Source organism: Chinchilla lanigera, unplaced genomic scaffold, assembly GCF_000276665.1.
Source record: "Chinchilla lanigera isolate Chin_1 unplaced genomic scaffold, ChiLan1.0 scaffold00068, whole genome shotgun sequence".
Taxonomy (NCBI): Eukaryota; Metazoa; Chordata; class Mammalia; order Rodentia; family Chinchillidae; genus Chinchilla; species Chinchilla lanigera.
The window spans coordinates 7,263,143-7,286,546 of NW_004955469.1; the positions used below are offsets into that span (position 1 = coordinate 7,263,143).

The following is a 23,404-nucleotide window of genomic DNA, read 5'->3' on the forward strand; positions in this document are numbered from 1 at the left end:
AAATACAAAATGTAGGGGGAAGAGTCAAAACCATAAAGATGTTTATTGAAACTCCATTTATAGCTGAAATAAATGTATAAATAGAAACATTCAACAAGAAAATGTCACGCAGCCATTTGAAAAAAGATTCTATATCAATAGTGAAAAAAGGACAGAGTAAGAGTAAATACACACTTACAACTTTGTGTGGGGGGTGGGAAGTGTCCATGAAAAAGTCTTAGTTGTGTTTCCCCTTTTCTTCCAACTTTCCCTTTATCACTTTTTTTTTTCTTTTGGTCTTTGAGACAGGGTCTCGCTATGTAGTTCAGGTTGGTCTTGAACTCACTGTGTAGCCCTGGCTGGCCTTGAATTTTTAGAGATCCTCCTGCCTCAGCCTCCCAAGCGTTGGGATTACAGGCACATCCCTTTATCATATTCTTGAACACCCGCCCATGGGGTGCTGATGTCCTAAACCTCCCACCAGGTCGGGGCAGGAAAGAACCCTCAAGCAGCCCTGTCCTAGGAGCAGAAGCCAAGGCTGGGCCTCCTGGGCACTGAGGAGACACTGCTGAGGTCCCAGGCCTCACACGTGCTCAGACTGCCATCCGCACAGGCGGGGACAGGAAGTTAGTGATCGTAAGCAGAATCACAAGAACAAAGAGTCACGTGTTTGCAGGGGTTTACAGTTCACAAGGCCCCGGCCGCCTGGAAGATAGTGCTGAGGTGGCCCGGGCATCCGAGAAGCCCAGACGTGGGTCAGGAGACCGCGGGTGCTGGCCAGCACCTTCCCTGCACACCGGTGTGCCCTGCACCAGTGTGCCCTGCACCGTGGCCAGAGGTGGGAAGGGCCTGCCTTCGCTAAGTGGGAAGCAGCCTCCCCCGCCACTCACCGGGTCAGTCTGGGCCCTGCAGGCTGCTGGTCAGTATCTACAAACATCTCCCAATGTTTGCTCCTGCCAGACACCGGCATTGCTCCTTCCAGGTCGCTCGCGTCCAGACCGTCGGCCTCCCTGGCCACTCCTCGGTTTGCTGGCGGAACCCGTTGCAAGAGCAGCGGTGCCTGCTGATCAGGAGCTTCCCAGCCACCGGCAGACTCTTCTTCCTACTCTGCGCCCAACACCCCTATCGTTCCACCTTGGCCAGACTTTGCCTTCCCAGCAACCGTGACTCAGGGTACCTCACCTCTGCGGGGCGAGGGGCACCCGCGTCCCGGCGCCTGCGCCCCGCCCGCGCCTCCCCGCGAGGTACTTAAGCCTTCTGGAGCGACAGTCACGTCAGGGCAAATGAGACGCAAGACAAAAGGACATTATTATGGTGCTTTTTCCGTTTTTCTTTTTGCACAAAAACAGTCCATTTATTCAAGTGTTCTCCAGCACAAGTACATTAGAAAGGAGCTTTATTATATTCTTCTGGGCACAAAAAAAAATGTGATGAAGGCGGAACTGACAGACTTTCTACATCTGCTGTATGCATTGACCTCTTTAATTATTTCATAAACAGCTATGTCACGAGCATCACGTACACAGAGATACAACAGAACACCAGGCGGCCACGGCAGGGCCCCGCAGAGCCCCGTGCAGCGCCAGGCATCCCGGAAACCAGACTGTGAAATGTACATTATTATTGTCAATAAATAGAGAAGCAACCCTAAAAAAAAATACAGTGGTGAAAGGATGCTGGAATCAGGAAAAACAAACAAAAAAGAAAGAAAGGAAAAAGGAAACAGGAACTGAAGAAAAAGGAGGAAGGCTGGGGCCGGGGGAGAGTCCGGGAGGTCCTGCATTTAGCTGCGTGGAATGTGGAGTAAAAGTGCTCTGCCACCGGGGTCAAAGCGCAATCGTCTGTAACAGTAAAAGTTATTACCAAATCAGCTACGGAGTTTATTCTTCAGTATGAATACATGATTTCCCACAAATAAGTAAGCACCCGCTACTTCAATGCCTCAGCTAAAACACGTGAAATCGCTCACTTAGTTTTCAAGTACAAAGTTAAAATGCCTTTTTAATAATAATATATCAGAGTAAAATAATAGTCTCTTTTAAACTCCACTACAAGAAAACAAAACAAACAGTCATTGTCCAGACAGCAGACTTAATTTAACAATATATATTTTTAATAAAATGTTTTAGCACCTTGTTGAGTCACCTCCTCCCTCTGCATATTCTAAGGGATTTCAGCATTTTTGTTGTCTGTTGAATTCTAGGGCTGTACAACCAAATCGGTCTGTACGTGAAATGGGACTATGGTGATGCTTTAGACCACTGCTCATGGCCGCAGGCACAGGCTGGAGGCTGCCAGGCTGGGGTTTGGAGGAGCGAGTCCCAGGAGTTTTCCAGTTTCCAGAATTTCGGGAGTCCAGGGGCCTCTCCGGAAGTTAGCAAGTCCCCATGAGCAAAGGGCCTTCTGCCCTTCTCCTCTGTGTGCTCACCTGCTTGTTTCTCCTGCCAACTCCACTGCCTGGGGTCAGAGACAGGTCCCCAACCAGAGGGTCGCCTTAAACTGGGTCTCTGAAACCCACAGCTATGAGGTCCACACTTCCAAAGACCCCAGCTTTCCTTTACCAAAACGTGAAGATGCCAAAGCACACCCTGCAACCTGGAGTTCATCCTCTGAGCCAACCTACGCCCTTTCCTGCTGGGTCTTCCCAACCCCGGCACAAGGCCGGACCAGAAGAGCCGCTGTGCCTGCAAGCCATCGCTTTGTAATACCTTCTCCAGCCTGGGGTGGGGGGCAGGCTTCAGCTGCTTCCTGCCAAGGGGACAATGGATGTTACCCTCTAGTCACAGCATGGGGTACAGGCAGACAAGAGCAAGGTCTGATGACAAACTCAGCTCCCTCATCTCCCCGCACCAAAAAGTGGGCCTGCCCGGAAACTCAGCTCTCACCAGCAAGGTGGCTCTATGTTCCCTGACTAGACCAAGCACTATTCAGGGCACGCACCCCAGCGAGCGGGCTCCCGGGACAGGACAGCTCTGCACACACTAGCACAACCCTGCAGCACGTACAGCAGCAACAGGAAGTCAAGAGCTCCTCTATGATTTCATTTTTACAGTCAAAACCAGGAAAACTAATGATTACTTTCCTGTAAGACCATCTCCCAGATGCCTCAGCTCGATTCCTGTTCCAGACCTCTGGGTGCTGGAGATGGGGGTGCGGAGTGACTGGAGCAGCCAGGCCCTCGGGCCGGCCAGCCTTCCTTCACACTGGGTCTGCCTGTCCACTTCACACCCTGGCCACTCACAAAAACCAAACAGGCCTCTTTGCCAACCAACCATGCCCAGGTCTGCTGGAAAGCTTTTTGGGGAAGTCTGCTTTCTGGCAGGATGTTCAATAGCAGGGAGGCTCTGGGGTGGAGAAAAAGACAGATGAAAGGCCCCTGACCCTCACTGGTAGGCCCCCAGCTCAGTGTGCCAGTCAGTCCCACGGGGAAGGGGTTAGCACCAGCCAGCCTGACGCCCTGCTGGGGTGGAGCGAGCACCTCCTCCGGCAGGAGGCCAAGGCCCTGAGACCCCGGCTCTAGCACCAGCTACCTCGCCCAGGAAGGGCCGTGGGTCTTTGGCACCATGTTCCACTTGGCACCTGCAGGAAGATGTCCCCCTTGGTCCCCAGGGCTGAGGTGCAGGGGAGAACAGCCCTACTCTTTGGAAAGGAAGCCCCACAGGGCATCCTCCTAGCTTCTCCCCACTTTCCTGGTGAGTCCCACTGCACTGCCTCTGCCCTGCCTCACCTATAGCAAGCCCAGCGAGCCTGCCTACCCCTCCCATGATCTTACGTCAGCTAACGAGGCACAGCTCCCCTTCGAAAAGTACCCAGAAGTCCCCTGACAAGGATGAAGAGCAATGCAGCCTGGCCAAGATGGCATAGTCTGAGTCCTCCTCTACGTACTACCAAGTTTTACTGAGACCAAGCCCACAGGTTGGGCTGGAAGAAAAGCTGGTGATTAACTCCTCCCCCTAAATGGGATCCATTCTGGGAGTCACTAGAGTGAGAGGAGCAGGTGGTAGGTAGTCAGCCACCATGGTGCCTCCGTGCCCAGCACCCACTCTCGAAGCGAGCTGGCCGGCCCACGCTGGGCTTGTCACATCTTTGGCTACCAAAGCCTTCCTGAGTCCCCACACCAACCCCCAGGGGGAGCACCAGCCCCAGCTAAAGTGGGGCTAGGGCCACTGGGAAAAAGCTAATTCCTTCACATAAGCAGGGGACAGAGGCTCAGGAGAGCCAGAGCTCTGGAAGAGGAAGGCCCACTGTCCTGTCACTGGGAGCAGGGAAGACCTTGGCGCTGGCCAGCGGGGGAGGGAGCACCTTGGACTGCTGGAAGCAGCCGTCCTCCCCGCAGTCCTCCTGGAGTGGTGCTGGTGGACTCCAGGTTAGAACAAAGCCCTCCTGGGGCAAGAGGGGATGGACCAGCACACTTAGCACAGGACTCCAATGAGGGGAGGTCTCCCCTCTCCTAGCAGCTCCAGTCCCAGGGGGCCTAGTCACAGCTGCCACATCAGGAAAGTGGCAGGCAGCAAGTAGGTGTTATCTTCAACTCCGCCTATGGAGGAAACCAGCAGAGTGGGGCCAGGACTACAGACCCCAGAGAGGAGCAAGACAAACCACCAGCCATGCACTTAGTCCTGAGCGATGAGCAAGGGGGTCAAAGCCTGTTTTGCTTTGTTACGAATTTGCTTTATTCAGAGGTGAGCTTTAGTCCCATTTTTGTCTTTTTTTTCTTTCCCAATGGAAGCCCCACAGCCCAGACAGACAGAGATGTCAATTTGATTTTGGTTGGGTGAATAGGTAGGGGGAGTGGAGGGCTGACTTTACCGGTGCCTGGAGTCGCAGGTCAGTATCACAGGTTGCTAACAGAAGAATCTTTGACATCACCAGGGGCAAAGGGGATTAGAACACGACCTGCTCAAGGAAGCACCTGCTCGATCAAACCTCCTTTTCCTGCCTTCAGCACCTAGCAACTTCTGAGATCGACAGTCTGCCTGCAATCAGGGCAACAGAGGTAAAGAGCTGCGGGCTGACTCCACAAAGTCCTGAATCCTGGGGAGAAGAGCCTGGGGCTCCCTGGTGTGTGTGAGTGCACTTGCTATGCGTCCAAATAGAAGCAAGTTCCTGTGCGTGTGTGAGAACTGACTGACTGGTGTGGGGCTTCTGTCTGCGACAGGGACACGGGCTCAGTGCTGAGCCCGGTCCCCCCATGCCCACTGTGGAATATTTCTTATACATAACCCTATCTATGTATTTATATAGCGCCTATCATCATAGGCCCCATCTTTCTAGGGATGCAGACTTGGGACCATGTGCTTGATGGCACACCTCCCAGTTCTGCCGGTCCCAGGAGGTGCCGCCCCCCCTCCCATTATAAAATATATATCTCTATATGCCACATATCTACACCCCATCCATCCAGGCAAGCTCCGCCTGTTGGACTCTCACCCCAGAGCAACAGCGCCATCCCTCCCCACCGCCAACACCGGGCTGCCGGGCTGCCGGCCCCGGTGGGAAGCAGAACAAAGTGCGAGCACATGGGGCCCCAGGTGCTGCTGACTCAAGGTAAGAGCACAGCTATCATCAGACCAAACACTAGAAAATAAACACACACCACTCCAACCACACACACAAGGAGAGAGGCTGCCCAAGCCTCTCTCCAGCCCTGACACACCTGATCACGAGGAGGGGAAGTAGAAGAGAAGAGTGACCAGCCGGAGGGCGGGCCTTGGGGACTCCCTGGCCACCCAGCTTGTCTCTGCGCCACCCAGTGGCCCACCTGGCCCGAGGGGTAGGAACCAGGGCACCAGAGCCACTACTGCCTTAGAAGCACCCTGCTCCCCGCACCTTGGTTTGAAACCTAAAGGGAAGGGTGTTGGGCTTTTGTTTTCTTAAAGAAAATCTTAAAACAAACAATTATAACCAGAACCATAAGAATAATTATAATAAAAGGTGTCATCAGCCTCCCAGTATAAAACTGCAGCCTTTGGAGATGACCAAAAACATCACATTCCAGGGGCCCAGAGCCGCCTTGTGCACAGAGGGGAGGATCATGGGGCCTCATAAAAGAACACACAAAAGGCGACTTAGACAGGAAAGCACCAGTACGTTTTGTATGTTTTTTTATTTGCTCCAGGTGGGGTTTGTAACTCACTTTCCCACACTCTGGATTATTTCTGATCCCACCACAAGGAGCCCTCGACTCTGCTAACGTGAGAAATCGGGAAGGAAGACTCCTCACCCTGCCACCTTGCCAAAGGGAGCCTCCTTCTAGAAAGATTTCTACGGTTACTGCGTGAGCCCATCTGGACCCCACGCTCAGCTTCTCAGGTCCTGACCGCCTCGCCTGAGCCCCCTTTCTGGCGGAGAGAAGCGGGGAATGCAACTCAATTCCTCTCCTTTAGCTTGTTAAAAACCAAGGGGGAAACCCCACCAGACAGTAAGCCGTCTTCAAGCTCAATCCCTTTCCCCATCCTTGGTTAAAACCCTTTGCACATAAGGCCAGATGGAAGCTGATGTTTTTACTCATCTCGCTGTTTTAAAGCACCATTATGAAGTCAGGTTGTACAGTAGTTAACAGTACCTTTTATATATATATCTCATATCTATCATATATATATAAACTGTAAACAAGAGGTAACAGCGGCTTCTAGAAACTGGTTTTCTTCAAGGTTTCCTGTGTGGTAGGCACCTGAAATACTGTAGAAAAGTATCTTGTGTGGTGATCTCGTCTCCCTGCTGCTAGTTGGGTTCTGTTTGCATGACCAGGAATGGTGCTGGTAGGACAGCTCGGAGGCGGGAGGAAGTTCGGCCACCGAGTGTCTAATTTTCTGCCCCTGCTTGTGCTCCTATCTGATCAGGCTAGAGACAACAACAAAAAGATATATAGTAAAAAGAAAAATACCCAATATATAGATTTCTATAGAATTTCCTTTTCTCATCTCTCTGGCCTTTCCTCTGCTAGGTATCGTTACTATTTTTTTGTTACTGATTTCTGCTGCAATAACGCTCTTGTTTCAGTCACAGCAAGAAACAAAAACCCAAACAAACAGAAAACCCCTCTGAAAGAGAAGAAAACAAAAGGTTTGACCCAAAAAGGGGAGAAGGAAGGGGGCTTGGTTTTGCTTTTTAAATAGGACTGAAGATTAACATTGAAAAATCAGGAGATGATGTCCAACCCTTTTCGCAAGGCAAAGCCCTCCGGTATTTCCACCTCTGTGGTTTTTGTTTTAAATTCCTTTTTCTCTTCTGGGTGCTGATACTTCTCTCCATCCTCATGTTCTTGGTGTTTTATTGTGTTTTGTGTTTTTTTGTTTGTTTGTTTAACTTTGTGTCACTACCTCAGTTTGCCCCCACGTCCCTTACACACAAGCAAAATATTCCTTCAGTGGAGCGAAGAGGTGGCGGATGACTGGCACGCTCCAGGACCGGCCCAGCAGTCTCTGCCTCGCCAAGCGGCTCATGTTGGAGACGTCGGTATAGTGGACAGGGAAGCCAAACACCCTGGGGGACAAGAGTGGAAAGGGCAGGGTAAGCGCAGGCTGCCCCGAAGCCACCTGACCACACGGCAGGTGTGGGCGACTAGGACCCAGCTGAGCACCATCCACACCCACGCTCCTGAGGCGGGGCTGCTCCGCATCCTCCGCCCTCCACATCAACACTAGCCTGGATCCCTGCTAGCGTCCAGGCCATGTGCGGATCTCTGTGGATCTCAAGGTAGTTATCATAATCCCTGCCTCAAGACTCACGCACAGCAGAAACAAAGACAGTGTTTGTAAAAAGGCCTCTAAAATGCCTCTCCGACAAAGCTCTACAGTTCCCCTGCAAGCGAGGTCTAGATCCACGTTGGATAGCTCGAGCCTGAATGCAAAGCATGTACATTCCTCTCCAAGTCACTCCAGCACAGAAGAGCACCAAAAGAGCTGAACTCTTGTCTGGCTTCACAAGTTCAAGGATTTCCTGTTTGCTCTGGTTGTTTGTGTAAATGGTCTTTTTGTCTGGCTAAACCCTAATTATATATAACCAGGAGCTGAACCAGCCCTTGAGTCCAGTTTGCGCACAATACGGGTACAGAGGCCGTGTGGCCCACCCCTACTTACTGCTGCAGCCTCCTAAAATACTATGGGAGGCATCAGGGAAGCCCTGGCAGCCCAGGCACCAGCAAGGGACTCCTAGACTCTTGATTGAGGACCAGCTGTAAACTACGCAAGGACCTGGCCAAGCAAGAGTCCTCCCTGACGGCTCTGCCATACTGAGGAATGCTTGGATTTGTGGACAACGTAAGCCTGGAAGGCAGGATGGGAACCCCTCCCCCTGAAAGCAAAGCAGTCAGGACACACTGTACACCATCCCAGTGTAAATGCAGGTACCTTTCCATTTCAGTGCACCATAAGATGTCCTCTTTCTCATTCATGAAGACGGGGAAATGCTGGTCTTTGCCCTGCTTTATGGAGTTTGACCTAGTAGTAATGGTCCTCACTTTGCTGAACTAGAACATGAAGAGAAGAGAGCGATGAGCACACCCCCAGCTGGGGCTGGGTCATGGCACACTGGGTTCGCACGCTGAGCCTCCCCGTCCCTCTTGTCCTGCTTCTCTTCCCAACCTGAGGTCACCTGGCCATCCTGGTCCAATCTAGCTAGTCAAGCTTGAGAGGTGGCAGCTCTGGCCACTACACTTCCTTAATCTTCCAAAGGCTCAGTCCCACACTCCAAGCTGCACTGTGGGTCAACAGTCCTGAATCCTGGCACGTGCGAGCATAGAGCCTAAAGCCCTGTATATTTACACAGATTTCCCCAGAGAGAAATCTACATCCTAGGAGACACCCCCTGCTGATGACTCTTGCTGTGAGTTTTGGTCAAAAATATGTTTTAAAGGCCACAGCAGGACCCAGAACCTTGGTAAGGACTCTTCAGCAGTGACTTCCCAGGGGAAGGAAGGCCCCAAGGTTGCAGCCCTGGACCATGCCCTAAGTTGCATTCTTTATGCTGTCTGGGTCCATGGGCCCTGAGGTGCAGGCAGAACACCACCCTGATTGCTCCACCTCATCCTGCGCTCTGCCCTCTTCCTGTTCCCTGCAGAGGTCCTGGGTGTGGGGCTGACCTTGGCTATTCTGCCATGTTCCAGACACTCCTGCAGCTCCAGCTTATCATTCACAGTGGATGCCAATGGCCTACAAAGTAGAAGACAATATGACAGCAGAAACCTGGGGAGCAGCAAGAAGGTGCCCCAAGGGTGCTCACCTCTAGCAGCCACCTGACTCCCAAGGATATGCATATAGGTTAGAACCCTCTGCAAACGCCCCCAAAATATCACACACACTGCAGCCATTCATGGACACATTGGTCAGACACTACCAATTCAGGCAAATTCAAAAGTGGTCTCAAACTACCAAAAGGCAGATGGGGCCTGCCCAGAACAGGGAGAAAAAGTCCACTTTTGTTAAATTCTGGGACAAGGTTTCATTAGGTAGTTCGGGCTGGCCTGCAACTCACAACCCTCCTGCCTTGGTCCTTTGAGTGCTGGGAACAGATGTGCACCTGGGAACCCCATACCCAGCAAGAGCACAATTTTTAAAAATTGGTTACTTTTGAATATGCTATTTTGTCTCACAACAAAGCAAACTTTTAGGTTGAGAGAATATTCTCTATCTTGAAGGGGTTTTTTGTTTTGTTTTGTTGTTTTTTTGAGGCTGGCTTTGAACTCACTATGTAGCCCATGCTGGTTTGGAACTTGTGGCAACCCTTCTGCCTCAGTGAGTGCTGGGATTAGAGGCGTTCGCCAGCACATATGATTCTACCTTGATGTGCGGCGATGATTCATGAGTGTATACACTGGACGGAGTCCATTGGGATATATACTTTGTACACAAACAGTTAAAGACTGAAGTTCTGCAAAGTCAACCCAAGGATTCAAGTTCTGTGATACTCAGGGAGCAGGCCAGACAGCTGAAGCTCACTGACTGTTGTGACACTGAGGCATATTTAATGCAGGTTTCCACGGCACTCCAGATCTCAGCGTGGGGACCTGGGCCGGTGGTCACAATAGACACCTCCTTGACTGCAGTCTACTTGTACGTAATACCTACTTGGCCCCACATGATCCCACTGCTATTTCTAGAGCTTTAGAATCCTTGTACTTTAGGGTTGGAACAAGTGGGTGGCAATATCATGGTCAGTCCTACTGGACCATGATCTGTCACGGGACACTGAATTAGAAGCTCCATAGAAACACTGGACTGAATGGGACCTCTAATCCTAGTTTTTTGAGGAATTTCCACACTGATTTCCATAGTGGTTGTAGCAGTCTACACTCCCACCAAAAAACCAGAAACAACCACTGGACTGAGCAAGTGTATCTCCTTGCAAAAGACAGGCTCAACAAGCTCTTGCAAAAGACAGAAAGGGATGGGATGGGAAAGGCCCTCCAAGCCCATGTGAATGGCAATGAGTAGATGACTGAAGCCAAGTTACAAGACGCTTTCCATTACAGGTATGTATACCAAGAAAGTTTAAAATCCATACTGGAAAATACAATCCTCCATAATGGGTCTCCGGATCAGGTGGTTCTGTGCTTCCTAACTGCAACTCCAGAAAAATCCCTTTCTCCAAAGGCCTTTCTATCAGGCAATTATTACACCCAAAAGAATAAAACATTTTCTTTAGTCCTTGATATTAAGATCTTTACCTATATGATTTATGTGAAGAAAGTCCTTTCCTTCCAACAAAGGACACAAAGCCAACGCAGTAGGAAAGAGAATAAGCAGAACCCTCAAACTTAGATGCTACGGCTTCTGAGTTCCTCTCCTAGGTGCCACACCTTTCCCACACCCCTGCCCTGCAGGTTGTCCCTCAGGAGAGTCTAAGAACCAGCTGGCTCCTGGCTCCGGACACACTGAGGCAGGAGAGGCAGCTCAAACTCCAAAGCACAGGCTTCTCTTGTGCAAAAAAAAAAAAAAAAAAAAAAAAAAATACAGTTTTTTTTTGTGGTTCTGGGGATTGAACCCTGGGACTCATGCATACTAGGTCAGTACTCCAACACTGAGCTACATCCCAGCCTTTTTATTTTGAGACAAGGTCTCACAAGGTGCCCAGGCTGGCCTCCAGCTTGTGATCTTCCCACTTCAGGCTCCCACACAGCTGCGATTACAGGTGTGCACCACTGTGGCCAGCTAAGAATGCAACTTTGAAAGTCCCGTTTAGACCACCAGTTGCTGGTTTCTTACGGCAAATATTTTCCGTGCCCTGCTTCCTCTTCTTTCTCGAGGAATAAAAAGCATAGAAGACCAGCAGGCATTGAACAAAGGAGGCCAACCCAGGAAGGTCCCTCAGTGTCCCCCCTCTGTGCCATCCTATCTGTAGATACCACCCATAGCACCCACCCACCAGCCTTGGAGCGCTCACCAACCTGTTCATACCAGGAAGGTTACCCCAGAAGTAGCGGGCCCTGTGTGCAGCTGACACTTCTTTGGCATCAATCATCACAGGGTTGGACTATAAAACAGGAGACAGTTTAAAGATGAGCAAAGGAGTACATTAACTAGCACTCAGTGATTCTGCTGGTTGAGAACCTAAAGCCTTCAAAGGCTGGCACTTTTCTTTCAAGCAGCCACATACTGGGATAGCCTGAAGCCCCTGGGAAAAGCTGGAATTAACCCTAGTCACACACACGAACACCTAACCGTGCCACATACACGTGCTCTCACAGAACATTCCAGACCAGCACTGTCCAATGACAATGTCCAATGAACTTTCTGCATGGACAGGAATTCTTGTCTGTGGGCACTGTTCCTTGCTGTAGCCACCAATCTACTAGCTACAGGTGGTCACACTGTATTTGAAACAAGGCCAACAGGACTGAGTGGATTTTTCATGTAAACAGCTACACATGGCCAATGGCTACCATACTGGACACTGTTTCAGACCATCCACTCATCAGACAGACCAGGCTTCAGTGAGCCTGGGTGTGCACACTGTCCAGATTCTAAGCCAAACAGATGCCCACTCACATTTAAAATCACACAACAGGCCTGAGGTGTTACTGAGCCCAAGACTCAGTGGTCCACCCAAGAATGCCTCTGGCAGCAGAAATCCTTTGTGCATGGCTCACACTTGCCTAAGAACTGAACTGGGACTCATGTCAGGGGATATAAATTGGGATAAGGATGTATTCTTCTAGGTACCAGCCATAAAGCCTCTATCACAGGCCAGTCTGGTCAGAGAAAATTGAATGTGGCATCTTAAAGGTGCCCTCTAGAGTAGTATTACATAGAATGCCCATCCAATCACACAGACTCCCCATCCCAATCCCCCATCCTGGCACCTCACCCTATGGAAAGACACTGGGTACCACCTCACACTCACAGAGGAGAGCACTTGTATTTCTGGTGGCTTCTAACACTAGCTCCTCCCACTCTACTTGGGAAGCCCTGAACAACCCACACAGGTCCCTTGCAAGGCAGAAGTCCCCAGTGCCCAGCTCCACAATGCAGATGAGACAGGAAGGAAGCAGCACTTCAAGGTATAAGCCATTAGTGAGCTGGCCAGCCAAACCAAGGTTGCTGGCTATACCTCGAGAAATCGTGAGATGTCCCTCTTGTCACTAACGCCCATGGCCACCACATTCTCAAAGAGCCAGAAGAAGGGGCGGTCATCTCCCTCCTTGGGCCGGGCATCATGCAGGAGGCGGTAGAACTCAAAGAAGAGCCGGCCAGTGCCCTCTGAGAGGTCGGAAGAGAAAGTCATCAGCTGGAGCTGTCTGCATCAGACAGTGGTATGGGGAGGGCAAGGGAAGACAGGGTCATGGGAGCAGCTGTCCCAGGGCAGAAACACCCAAGGAGGGAACCCAAGTGCAGAAGCACCAGCACAGGGGGCAAAGGGTGAGGACAAGACCTACCGTAGAGTCCCTTTCGAGCAGGGTTGACGATGGAGAGGTCATTGCAGGGACTGCCCCCAATCACCAGATCGAATGGGCCCCACTCCTGGATCTGGGAGGATAAAGGTACTATGATGGGCCTGCTGTCCAGAGACACAGGCAGAGGACAAAACTGAGCTGTGAACATGGCAGTCACGGAGGCCCTCCGGACTCAGCTCCTAAACAGTTGAGGAAGCACAAACTGGACCATGCCTGAGGCCAGCAGGGAACCCAGGATGAGCCAAGCAGGACCAGTAGCCACTCGGTGGGAAGGTGCTCCAGGTGGCACTCACACTGAGCGCCGTGGGTGGGGCATCTGGGCCATGTGAGTATCCTCAGGATTCAAGCTAGGCCCGGAAATCTTGAAGGGCCGAGGACCCAAGGCAAGACCCCACCAGAGCTCCCCCAACAGCAGCAGGTAAAGCCATTTGCCAAAAGCACTGGGAGTGCAGGAACCTCTCCAGTCCACAGCACTCTACCACAAAGGGCCCTGAGAGCAGCCCAGAGAGCAGATGGAGACCCAAACTGTTCCCAAGTTCCCAAGTCTCCCTTTTTTGGCACTACTGAGGGTCAAAACTGGCCTCATAACTGCTACGCAAGTATCTACTGCTAAGGTAGGCCCTCACCCCCCAGCCCCCTCATAGTACACTGGGGATCAAACCCAGAGGCACTTTGATCACTGAGCTTTATCCCCAGCTGTTTTTGAGACAGGATCTTGCTAAATTGCCCAGCTGGCCTTGAACTAGCAATCCCTCTGCCTCAGTGTCCCAAGTAGCTGGGATCACAGGTGTGTACCACTGTGCCCAGCCCAAATTCCTATTGTTAACCTGCCTATTATCCTTGCAAGTTAAAGAAGAAAAATGGAAGATAAAGAGAGAGAGAAGCTGAGGGGAGGGTGATGAATAAAATAGCAAGTGAACAGAATGGGAAGGAGGGCAGGGCGGCCTCAAGGAGCCGAGTGTGCAGGGTGCAGGGGAAGAGAAGGCGGGGTGCATCCCGCAGCACTGACGTACATGCTTCTGCGTGACGCTGCGGACGTCCCCGACGTACATGATCTTCCCCTGGTGCCGCACCATGCCCACTGTAATGGAGTCCTCACACACCTCTGAGGCAATGTAGCGGTCCACCTGGATGCCCAGGTCCTTCAGCACCAGGAGCCCTGTGCCAGCCAGCAGAGAGCACTGTCACCTGGGGCCACCGCCCTGGTACCTGGTCTTAGCAGGTGAGCCCTCCGGCCAGCTAGACATAAGGGGTCAGCTGCAGTCCAAACTCTACTGTGCCCAGGAAGGGGCCTGAAATTCTTTCTTCCCCAAACTGGAGTATCAGTGGCCAGAGCTTTGTGGTTCTGGTTCAGACCTAGTTTGGCCTACCTGGACGGTAGTGAAAGCAGGAAAGACTGACCAGACAGTAGGTGGTTTGGGGGAGAACAGCCACTGCCTTTCGGGCGGCCTATCTGTATAGTTTCTACACCTGCCCCTTGGTCCCTTGGTCCCTCCACACCCTCCATCACCTCTTGCTGGAACCTTCAAGCCTCAACTGAGTGCCATCTGCTTCTAAAAATAAAAAAGTTTCATCCTTTTCCCACCCTGCCCAGCAGCTCTCTGGAATCATCACCCTCTCCTCTGGAGGTCTTCAGTCTTGTGCATTACACATCTTTCGGAGGTGACCTCTTACCATGACCCCTCTATTAGAGATTAGTGCTGCTGCCTGAGGCAAGGAAAACAGTAAGAACAGGCTGGAAGACTTTAGGAGAAATGAGGGACAGTGGTACCATTTCTACAGCTCCTGACAGGAGCCAAGGAACTTTTCGCCTCAAGGAACTTCTACACCCTCATGGGTATGACATGATTTCAGAAAGCTTCAAAGGTCCTGCATGGGAAACCAAAGCTGCACGTGAACTTTCTAAATTTACAGGACATCAGCAGGGGCCTGAGAACAGTAAAAGACAAACATCTAGCTGGGGTGCCACCCACATCTCGCCCTTTGGCCAAGGTCCCTGGACTCAAGACTGCCAGTACCTCCCTGTGGTCAGATGAAGACCCAAGTTCTATAGACAGCAATTCTGTTCGTAAGACCCGAGAGGCTCTCAGCCTGGGGAGATGACAGAGGGGGACTATACACACACCCATCAGTGTAACCTCTCAGGAAGGCTTTCCAGCAATGTCAAGAGCCACACCGAGCCTACACAGTGACCCAGCTTTTCCTAAGGAAATAATAGTTTAAGTATATAAACATGTACTTATACCTCTGAACCCAGGACCTCATGTATTACATATATAAATTTAAATGTATAATATGTATTTAAAGGAACACTTGTCACAGCACTGCTTACAATAGTGAAAAAACAGGAAATAACTTAATAGGGGGTTAGTTAAATTATGAGACTCAGGGAATTCTGTGTAGCACTTAAAAAGGAATGTAACTCTGTACTGGTTGACATGAGAAGTACTCATAATAAATAACAAGGCAAATTACAAAAGAGTATGCATTTACTATCTTGTTTAATTTATCTACAGACATACCATTATATAAATACACAAACACACAGAAAGAATCCTAAAGGGACACTCACCAAAATGTTAATTATAGACTCACTAGACTTAGTCTTTTTTATATTATCTGGTTTACAATCAAAACACAACACAACTGTATATGTTTTGGTCACCAAGTCTGTCCTTTGAAGATTATGAAAAGTTTGTTAACCCCTCCTGCTGCTGTCCCATTGCAGAATCTCCCTTAAGGAAAATCTGCATTGCAAAGACGGGTTTACCAGTCTTCTTTTACAACCCACCCCCTCACTCGCCCCAAATCTTATGTCCACAAACTGCATAACTTTTCAAGTAACATGAAAGCTTCTTTTTCTTTAGCACTGGGGATTGAACATAGGGCCTTGTGTATGCTAGGCAAGCACTCTACCACAAAACTACATCCCTACCATCACCTCCCCTTTGCTTTTTATAAGACAGGGTCTCACTATGCAGTTGAGGCTGGGCCTGAACTCACTATATACTCCAGGCAGGTCCTCCTGCCTAGCCTCCCCAGTGCGCAGAATATAGGTGTATGCCACCATGCCCAGCCCTAGCTTCTTAGTTTCACCCAGACAGAGTCTCACTAAGTTGCTCAGGCTGGTTTGAACTAGCTAGTGATCCTCCTGCCTCATCCTTCTGAGTTGCTGGGATTACAGATGTAGCAACCACACCTGGCTATGAAACTTTCCTCTTTAGGATATATTTTATTGTGATGTTGACAATCATTTTGTTTTGCCAGAGTCGCATGTGTGTGCACGTATGTGCGTGTGCGCATGCGCACACACACAGAGCTCCCTTGTCCAAGTAGAAAGAGGCCAGTACTCTTGGGGTCCATGTCACTCACCAGTAGCGATTCCATCAAAGAGAGACAGCACCCTGATGGGCTTCCTCTTCTCAGCTGGGACAGGTGGATAAACCTTCGGAGGGTCCTAAGCAGGGAGCACAGCTGGTCAGGTAATGTGCAGGAGCGGCCTCCAGATCCCGCCCTGGGCTAGCCCTCCCAGCCCACGGAGAAAGCTTCTAGACTTCTAGACTGCAGCCCATACAAGGCTCAGGCCCCACGACTCCCTGATGTGTTCTTACTCGGGCTGAGTCTCAGCCAAGTGTGGGAGACCACGCCCTAAGGCCCAGCACTCACAAATTCCTGGTCATGGTTATTGGCAAAGAACATCTGGAGCCGAGACGGCCAATCTTCCCGCCGCCGCAGCAGCCCGTAGGTGCCCTTGTGCCCGCACATGTAGCAGTTCCAGGGGTCTTCCTTGATGGCTGCTTGGGCAGCCCCTGGACCCACCAAGAGATCCACGCACTCCACGCAAAAGCACCTGCAAAGGGGCTCAGTGAGCAAGCCTGGTCTGGGAGGCCAAGAAAGAGTGAGCCTGGAGTGGCCGCGCTCAGCTCAGCACCTGGCTGGTGCAGTGGGGTGGGGAGAATCTAGGTCCCAAGCAAGGAGGAGGGCAGGGTGCAAGGAGGGCAGAGTGCCAGGCACCCGGGCCGGGCCCTTACCTGCAGCAGTTGTTGTTCCCACACATGAGCACCTCACGTCCCCCGCAGCAGATGGTGCAGTAGGACTGGTAGCCATCGTCATCATACTGGTACGCACACTCCAGAAAGCAGTTCTAGGCAGGGGACAGAGGGTCAGAAATCGCCAGGCACGGCCCAGACCAGCCAAGGTAGGGGTGGGCTCTAAACCAGCCCGGTGGCACCTTGACATAGCCCTGGAGACATACCCTACCATCTAGGCTCAGCCCAAACCCCAGATCTGAGAAAGGAGCTGCCCATCACCTCTTTCATTCTGGGGGTCCTTAGGGCGTGGCAATTTGCCTCGCAGTCAGCCTGTTCTGAGCCCACCTCTGATTCCCACCCTCCCGTTAGTCTGTATTGCTGTGAGGCCTGCCCCTGCCCCCACCCACAGCAAGGGCCTACAAGAGGCTTGGGAGGATCTTCTAGAACACAGTAAGCCAAAAGCTTGGAGCCTGAGGGTTCACTCAGCTAGGGCTCTGCTTCCAAAGTAACAGGCAGGCCCATATCACTCTCACCAGGTATCTTCCCGAGCTGGGGAAGGGATCAGCTCTGTAGCGGGTGTCCCTACCTTGCAGTTCTGGCACATTCCACCAATGAATAGCGGATGCTCCAGGGTAACATTGAGGCTCCCACATGAGATGCAAATGTCTGCAAAGAAGCATGACTATAGTGAGCATCGCCAGAGCCCCAGAGAAAGCGGACGTCAAAGCAGCAGCCAAAGAGGCAGGCAGCAAGTCTGGGAGGGTGTACCATGGCCCCAACCTCAAAAGCCTGTTTTTGAGCGCAACACGATGACAGAAACCCACTTGTGAGAACAGGGCCCCAACTGGGTGCTCTGCAGGTATCCCTGGGACAGTCCTCAACCCCCAAAGGCCAGTCCTTGACACTGACAGGAAAGCAAAATTGTACACTAGGAAAACAGATGGTGCATGGTACAGGCTGAGAGAGGAGGGTATGCAGAAAGGCCCAGGCACTTAGTGCTTAGGGCCCTGGGCCTACGGTATTTTAATGTCCTAAGACCCTATGCTAATCCTACAAGGAGGAGGAGCCAGATTCTCCTGCCTGTGCTGGAGCACCCCAAGCTCACGTGACCAACTCACCCTCAATGTTCCGGCACTTCTGCCGCACCTCGTACACCAGCCGCTCTGTGGTGGGGGGGGAGGGTGCATTAGGAGGCGGTCCAGGCCTGGCCAGCAGGATGTATGAAGTCACTCTCCAGAGCAGGCCACCTACCTCTTGTGCGTTCATCAATAATCTCCTTAACCTTGGGCTTCTCTGTTGTGCTCTTTCGCGGCTTTTTGGCTGGAGGAGGTGGCGCATATGCAGCGGCCTCAGGCTCAACCCACATGTCTGTGTAAACTTCCTTGTAGGGATTCTTCTCCTCTGCACCAGGAAAGCAAGTGAACAGGTCAGTTGCAGGCAAACACAGAACCCCGGCTCCCTTTCTGCACTACCTACAGCAGGGTGCACCTAGTCCCCGCCCAGTTCTGCCTCCCAGAGCCTGGGTAGCAGGAAGCTAATAGGGGACAGATTATGCCGGAGTCCCAGAACAGCACCATCTGAAGCCCAGGGCGAGTCCCAAGAGATTTGGTTGGGACCTGCATTTACCTTCTGGTGGCTCTAGGCCCTTGGGGCCAGAGGGCTGGAACCCTCCGAGGGCCCATTCAATCATCTGCTTGTTCTGCACTTCCACAGCCTTAGCAGTGTCACTCTCGTCACTGTCATGGCAAGCTGGGAAGAGCTTCCCTGCACGGCTGCTGGCCACCTGGGGGCAACACGTGGGAGCAGGGGTCAGGGGAGGCTGGAGGCAGGTGGAGTGGCAACAGGCCTGACTGAGAGCAGCCAAGGTGGGGAGTGGCAGGGGGTGACAGAAGATGTCTGAGGAGCCAGGGTGCAGAGAGGGTGATGACAGTGGGGAGGAAAGGAGTCTCTCCCCAAGGGCCTCCAGCCTCCGGACCTCCTGATGGCCCCAGGGCTTATCCCTTTCTTCTGAGCTCCCAGGGGGCGGGCACACTCACCTGCAGCACTTCATAGATCGCCTTGCGGTACATGGGCTGCTTGTTGTAGGTAGCCTGGTGGAACGCGCTGCAGAAGGAGCTCAGTGGCATCAGCTTCTCAACACACACCTGGGGGAGGACCAGTCAGCATGTGTGCTCCTCCTCCCACTCAGGCCCCAACCCAGTCTCCCAGTTGTCAGGGGTCAGGAACACTAGGAGTCAATTTGGGCCCTCAGAGAATGGGAAGCACTGATAATCAAGACAAGGGGGGATACCAGACCAAAAGTAGGAAGGCCTGAGGCATGGGAAAGGAATTCCTGCAAAAGGAAGGGCCCTTGGCAGCTAACAGGCTGTAGGGCCTGAGTCTGAGCTGGGGTTATAAGCTAACCTTGAGGCTTCCTCCGCTCAGCACATACATGAGCATGAGCAGAGCCCACACCTACTACTGTAACGCCAGGCTCCCTCCCCACCCGCTCCATGCCTGTGGGCAAACCCACAACTTACCACGGAGAACTTGCCGTCTCCAAACCACATGACCCAGCGGGTGCCTTCAGCTGCTCGGCTCCGGCCCGTCATCCACCAAGACACAATGCGGCCTGGCCACCAGGAGAAGCCCCGCAGTTTCCCCCACACCAGCTCCCCAATGCCAAAGCCCCGGCCGTCCTGGAGCCCCAAGGAGCAGAAATCATTACATGATGGTCACGAGACCCTGCCACCCTGGTCCCCCCTTGGCAACCCCAGCCCGAGCCTCTGGGGATGCGACAGCCAGGCGAGAACTCCACGTGAATGGAGGGAGACAGCAAAGTCAGGGAGATGAAGAGGCCCAGGGTCAGGTAGAGAGCGAGCGGCCAGTGGGAGATGGAGAGCAGGACAGGAGGAGCTGGCAGTGGAGGGCCTGGGAAAGAGCCAGACAAGGCTGGTGAAGAAGCAAGCCGCTCACCTCATATTCTGGCTCATCATCAGCTGCTTTGGTGGCATTCTTGTCCCCAGCATCAGCCCCCACAGGCTCAGGCGTGGTGGCCACAGTGGGGGATGCGGGGTCAGTGGGCTGCTGCACGGCAGGAGGGCTGGCCTCCTCCACCTTCTGTGAGTCCCCAGACCCCTGGTTTTCTTCCACAGCATTCATTACGGCAATTACCTTGGCTTTCTTCTCAGCCTGGGGGAACAAGGAACAATCCCCTTGACACTTTGGACGTTAGCAAGACTCAGGGGCTGTTCCCCACCCAGGTGTGGTCTGCAGGTGGTGACATGGGGGAGGTAAAGGGCCAGGGAGAACAGTTCTTCCCTCATCAACCCAACTGGCCTGCCACAGAAAGGGAAACAGCTGAGGCTCGCAGGTGAAAGCAAAACACATGGATCCATTTCAGCCACCTTTTTTGCCTCTTAGGGAACCCTCCCTCCCCGGCCTAATCTTCCATACCCTGCTAGAAACATCAGCTGCCCACCCTCCGATCTGGAAAGAATTCCACTCGAATATTAATCACGGCACCATTGTTCAGACATAGGTATTGGCTCCTGCCTCTCACTCTTCCCAATCAAGAGGGGAGGAGGCTCATTTTTTTCTCCATCATTTTCTCCGCCAATCAGTCCTCTTCCTAGTTTCCAGACCACAATCCTAATGCTGTGATATCAACTGATTTAACATGCACATCTCCTACACCTGCCTCCAACATCACAGAAAGTTCCACAAGAGCCTGCCTGCTCCCACCATTCCAAGTGCTCAGGGGCTCCAGAGGACATGCTGTGCGCTGTTACCTTCTGCGTGCACCTTTCAAAATCTGTACATCCATCTGGTCACTCAGTTATCTGCTGAGCACGCAGAACAGGCACTCTCTGCCATCCTATCAGCAAATTAATAAGCCAAACCCCAACCATTCTCCCACTGACACTCTGCATCCTTTCACTGTATCACACTTGTCTTTGAGTCCATATGATCATATGTCCAACCTGCCCCAGGACCCATGGAACCCAGGCCCTCCAGTCTAAGCACATGCTCTATCATTGAGATACATCCCCAGCCCCTCCAAATCCTATTCAACGTGCCTTCTAACAAACAACTTTCTGTAAGAGTTTTGAGCTACAAATGGAAATCCTCAATATTTAAAAAAAAAAAAAAAAAAGGTTCAGAAAGCAACTGATTGTGTAAAAAAAGAGCTCTAAACTGAAGTCAGAATATCTATAGTCCCGTTTTAGCCAGGCACCTTAGCAGCTGACAGAACAAGTCCATTCTCTTTGAAGTTGCTCAACCTAAAGGAGCATTTGAACTGCAGATTTCTGGTCACCTTTCCCGACCTGTTTCAGAATCTGACATCATATGCATCAAGGATTCTCCCAAACCCTATCAATGATCCCAAGTCCAAAGGTCCCAGCTACTGTATTGACAGAGATTCACTTAATTTCACTCAACCTTCAAAACTTTTCCTCCTGGCAACAAACCAGATTTGTTTCTTGTGGTGATTACCCTAGCACTTTCTCTGACTCAACAAATTCTAAAATGGGATAAAGCATCCTTTGCCCCAGCCCACAAACACTTGGGAAAATGAGCTGGTGGTGGTGAAAGAATGCAGAGCAACTGCTCGGTGCTCCCCAGCCTCACCCTCACCTGGTCAGGACTTTGCCCTTTCCTTCCTTCTATCAATCAGCTATCATCTCCTCCCTCAAGACATGCACCAGGCTCTGCCTCTGGGGGAGGGGGTTCCCTTCTCCGGTGCGCCAGCTCCTCTCCTGGGATCACTAGCTGCACCAGTTCCATGCATAGATAAATCCCTGCCTTGCTGTCTGCTCCCTTGCACCATGCCTGCTTCCAACTCCAGGCAGGGATAACTGAATTACACGAGGCTGCTGCCTTGGATGCCCCAAAGAGCCTGCGTGCAGGCCTGGCAAGATCCCTCAGCCAGTGCACGGTGTGCAGGGGGTGGCACAGGGCAGGAGGGCACAGCTCCTCCCCAGCCCCCAGATCTAGAGAGGAGTCGTGCCTGCCACCACCCTCATTACTCCCCCACAGCCCCTTTGTCTCTCTTCACCCCTCCACAGCAGTTCCTGAAAATTCTTCCTCCACAACTTCCCCCAGCCTGTCAGATGCCACTGCTGATAGCTGCTCCGCATCCCCAACCCACTTGGTGCAGGAGAACGTGCACCCAGCACGGGTAGGGCTGGCAGAGGATGGGGCCACCAGGACTGGGCGGCACGAGGCGATGAGTAGCAGGAGGCCAGAGGAAAGGGGAAGAGGGGCAGGGGCAGACAAGAAGGGGGGAGTAAGGGGTGGGCCCGCCATAGAAGAGTTGGCCTGGCCGTCGGAGGAGTCCTTTCCCCTTCACCATCCCTACCCTTCTCCCCAGGCAAACAATGGGCCAAGGAAGGGTTAAACTCGGGACTCTCGCAGTGGGGCTGATGGCTCCTCTCCCTTAGAGGGGCTGCGAGACAGGCGAGGGTCCACCAGGGACATTACACCCTCCCCCACTACCACCAGCTCAAGGAAGCCACTTGGCCAGGAGTTTGTCCAGCCTGGGAAAGCCACTGGTAACTCCACTGAAGACAGCCTTCTCGTCCAGTTCCATCTCCTCAGGCAGCGGTCCACCTCCCCCTCCCTCTGTAACTCCCATCCCAAAGGTCAGAGGTCAGAGCGCCACTGCCCACGAGCCCACGCGGCCTTGGGCTATCCCGGTGTCACAGGGCACCGGGCTGACCCCACGGCCCTGTCGGGGTCATACTGCTCCCTCCCACCCTACCACTTCTTTCTGACTGCCTGCCCAGCGGCTCCCAGGAACTCGAAAGGGAGAAAGCCGTCTCTCTCAAGAGGCGCAAGCAGGCAGAGCTCTGAGGACCTCACCGTCCCCCAGCCGGGAACACACAGGTCAACGGGGAACTAACTGCCAGGGGCCCATCTGCAGCAGCTCAGCCCAGACCGCTTTCAGCCCGACTCCTCGTCGCCAGCTGCCCTCAGCAGGCCGCCTGCTCCCCAGCCTGCAGTTACCACTGCCGGGGTTGCTCTTCCTGTCCCCTGAGCGCGCCGGGTGTCACTGGAGCCCAGTGAGGAGTGGGGCCTCGGGGCTCCTGAGTAGCCCTGGGTGGGACGGCACTAAATCAGCATCTTCAGAACTCAGGCGGGCCGGGGCGGCTGCAGCTGCTGCGGGCCAGGGAGGCATACTTGACTCTTTTCAAACACTGAGGGCTGCCGGGATCCTCCCACCGGCCCGGCCGCCTCCCCGCCCCCAGTCTCCCCAGGGCTCCGTCCAGGAACCTACCCATAAGGCCAGGTGCAGCCCCTCTGCGGTCCGGCTCAGGTGTGAGCCCCGGCCCTGAAGCTCTGTAAGTAGCTGCCCGGCTGGGGGAGGGGAAGGGGGCGAAGGGGCTGGGGGCGGAGGGGGCCAGAGAGGGGGAGGGGGCGCTGGGGGGGAGGGAACAGTTCTTTGTCTAGAACTCCAGGTCACGTGGGCCCCGCTGGAGGGCCTGGTTGGCTGCGCGCGGGCCGGGGGAGGGGGCCGGCC

General features: G+C 52.7%; 1 protein-coding gene and 1 long non-coding RNA gene across 10 annotated transcripts in view; one reads left to right on the forward strand and one right to left on the reverse strand.

Annotated features, from left to right (window-relative positions):
• Positions 1–1,288: 1,288 nt before the first annotated feature.
• Positions 1,289–23,404, reverse strand: part of Dnmt3a (DNA (cytosine-5-)-methyltransferase 3 alpha) — a 102,629-nt gene continuing 80,513 nt past the window's right edge. For 5 of the 9 annotated variants that reach the window (XM_013522623.1, XM_013522624.1, XM_005400403.2 and 2 more), the window contains 17 exons: positions 19,858–20,073; positions 19,422–19,580; positions 18,939–19,046; positions 18,529–18,685; positions 18,154–18,303; positions 18,021–18,065; positions 17,489–17,568; positions 16,903–17,015; positions 16,538–16,721; positions 16,244–16,328; positions 13,885–14,030; positions 12,854–12,944; positions 12,529–12,677; positions 11,366–11,451; positions 9,062–9,131; positions 8,331–8,449; positions 1,289–7,464 (listed from right to left, as the gene is read on the reverse strand). In XM_013522623.1, coding sequence (XP_013378077.1) covers positions 7,323–7,464; positions 8,331–8,449; positions 9,062–9,131; positions 11,366–11,451; positions 12,529–12,677; positions 12,854–12,944; positions 13,885–14,030; positions 16,244–16,328; positions 16,538–16,721; positions 16,903–17,015; positions 17,489–17,568; positions 18,021–18,065; positions 18,154–18,303; positions 18,529–18,685; positions 18,939–19,046; positions 19,422–19,580; positions 19,858–20,073 — 2,100 coding nt within the window. In that variant the 3' untranslated portion in view covers positions 1,289–7,322. Of the gene's footprint in view, positions 7,465–8,330; positions 8,450–9,061; positions 9,132–11,365; positions 11,452–12,528; positions 12,678–12,853; positions 12,945–13,884; positions 14,031–16,243; positions 16,329–16,537; positions 16,722–16,902; positions 17,016–17,488; positions 17,569–18,020; positions 18,066–18,153; positions 18,304–18,528; positions 18,686–18,938; positions 19,047–19,421; positions 19,581–19,857; positions 20,074–22,400; positions 22,498–22,890; positions 22,989–23,161; positions 23,284–23,404 lie in introns of those variants that run through there. The other 4 variants (XM_005400405.2, XM_005400406.2, XM_005400407.2 and 1 more) reach the window with 4 other exon arrangements.
• Positions 23,135–23,404, forward strand: part of LOC102004269 — a 1,359-nt gene continuing 1,089 nt past the window's right edge. The window contains exon 1 of the long non-coding RNA XR_263434.2: positions 23,135–23,225. This is a non-coding gene — a long non-coding RNA (uncharacterized LOC102004269). The remainder of the gene's footprint in view (positions 23,226–23,404) is intronic.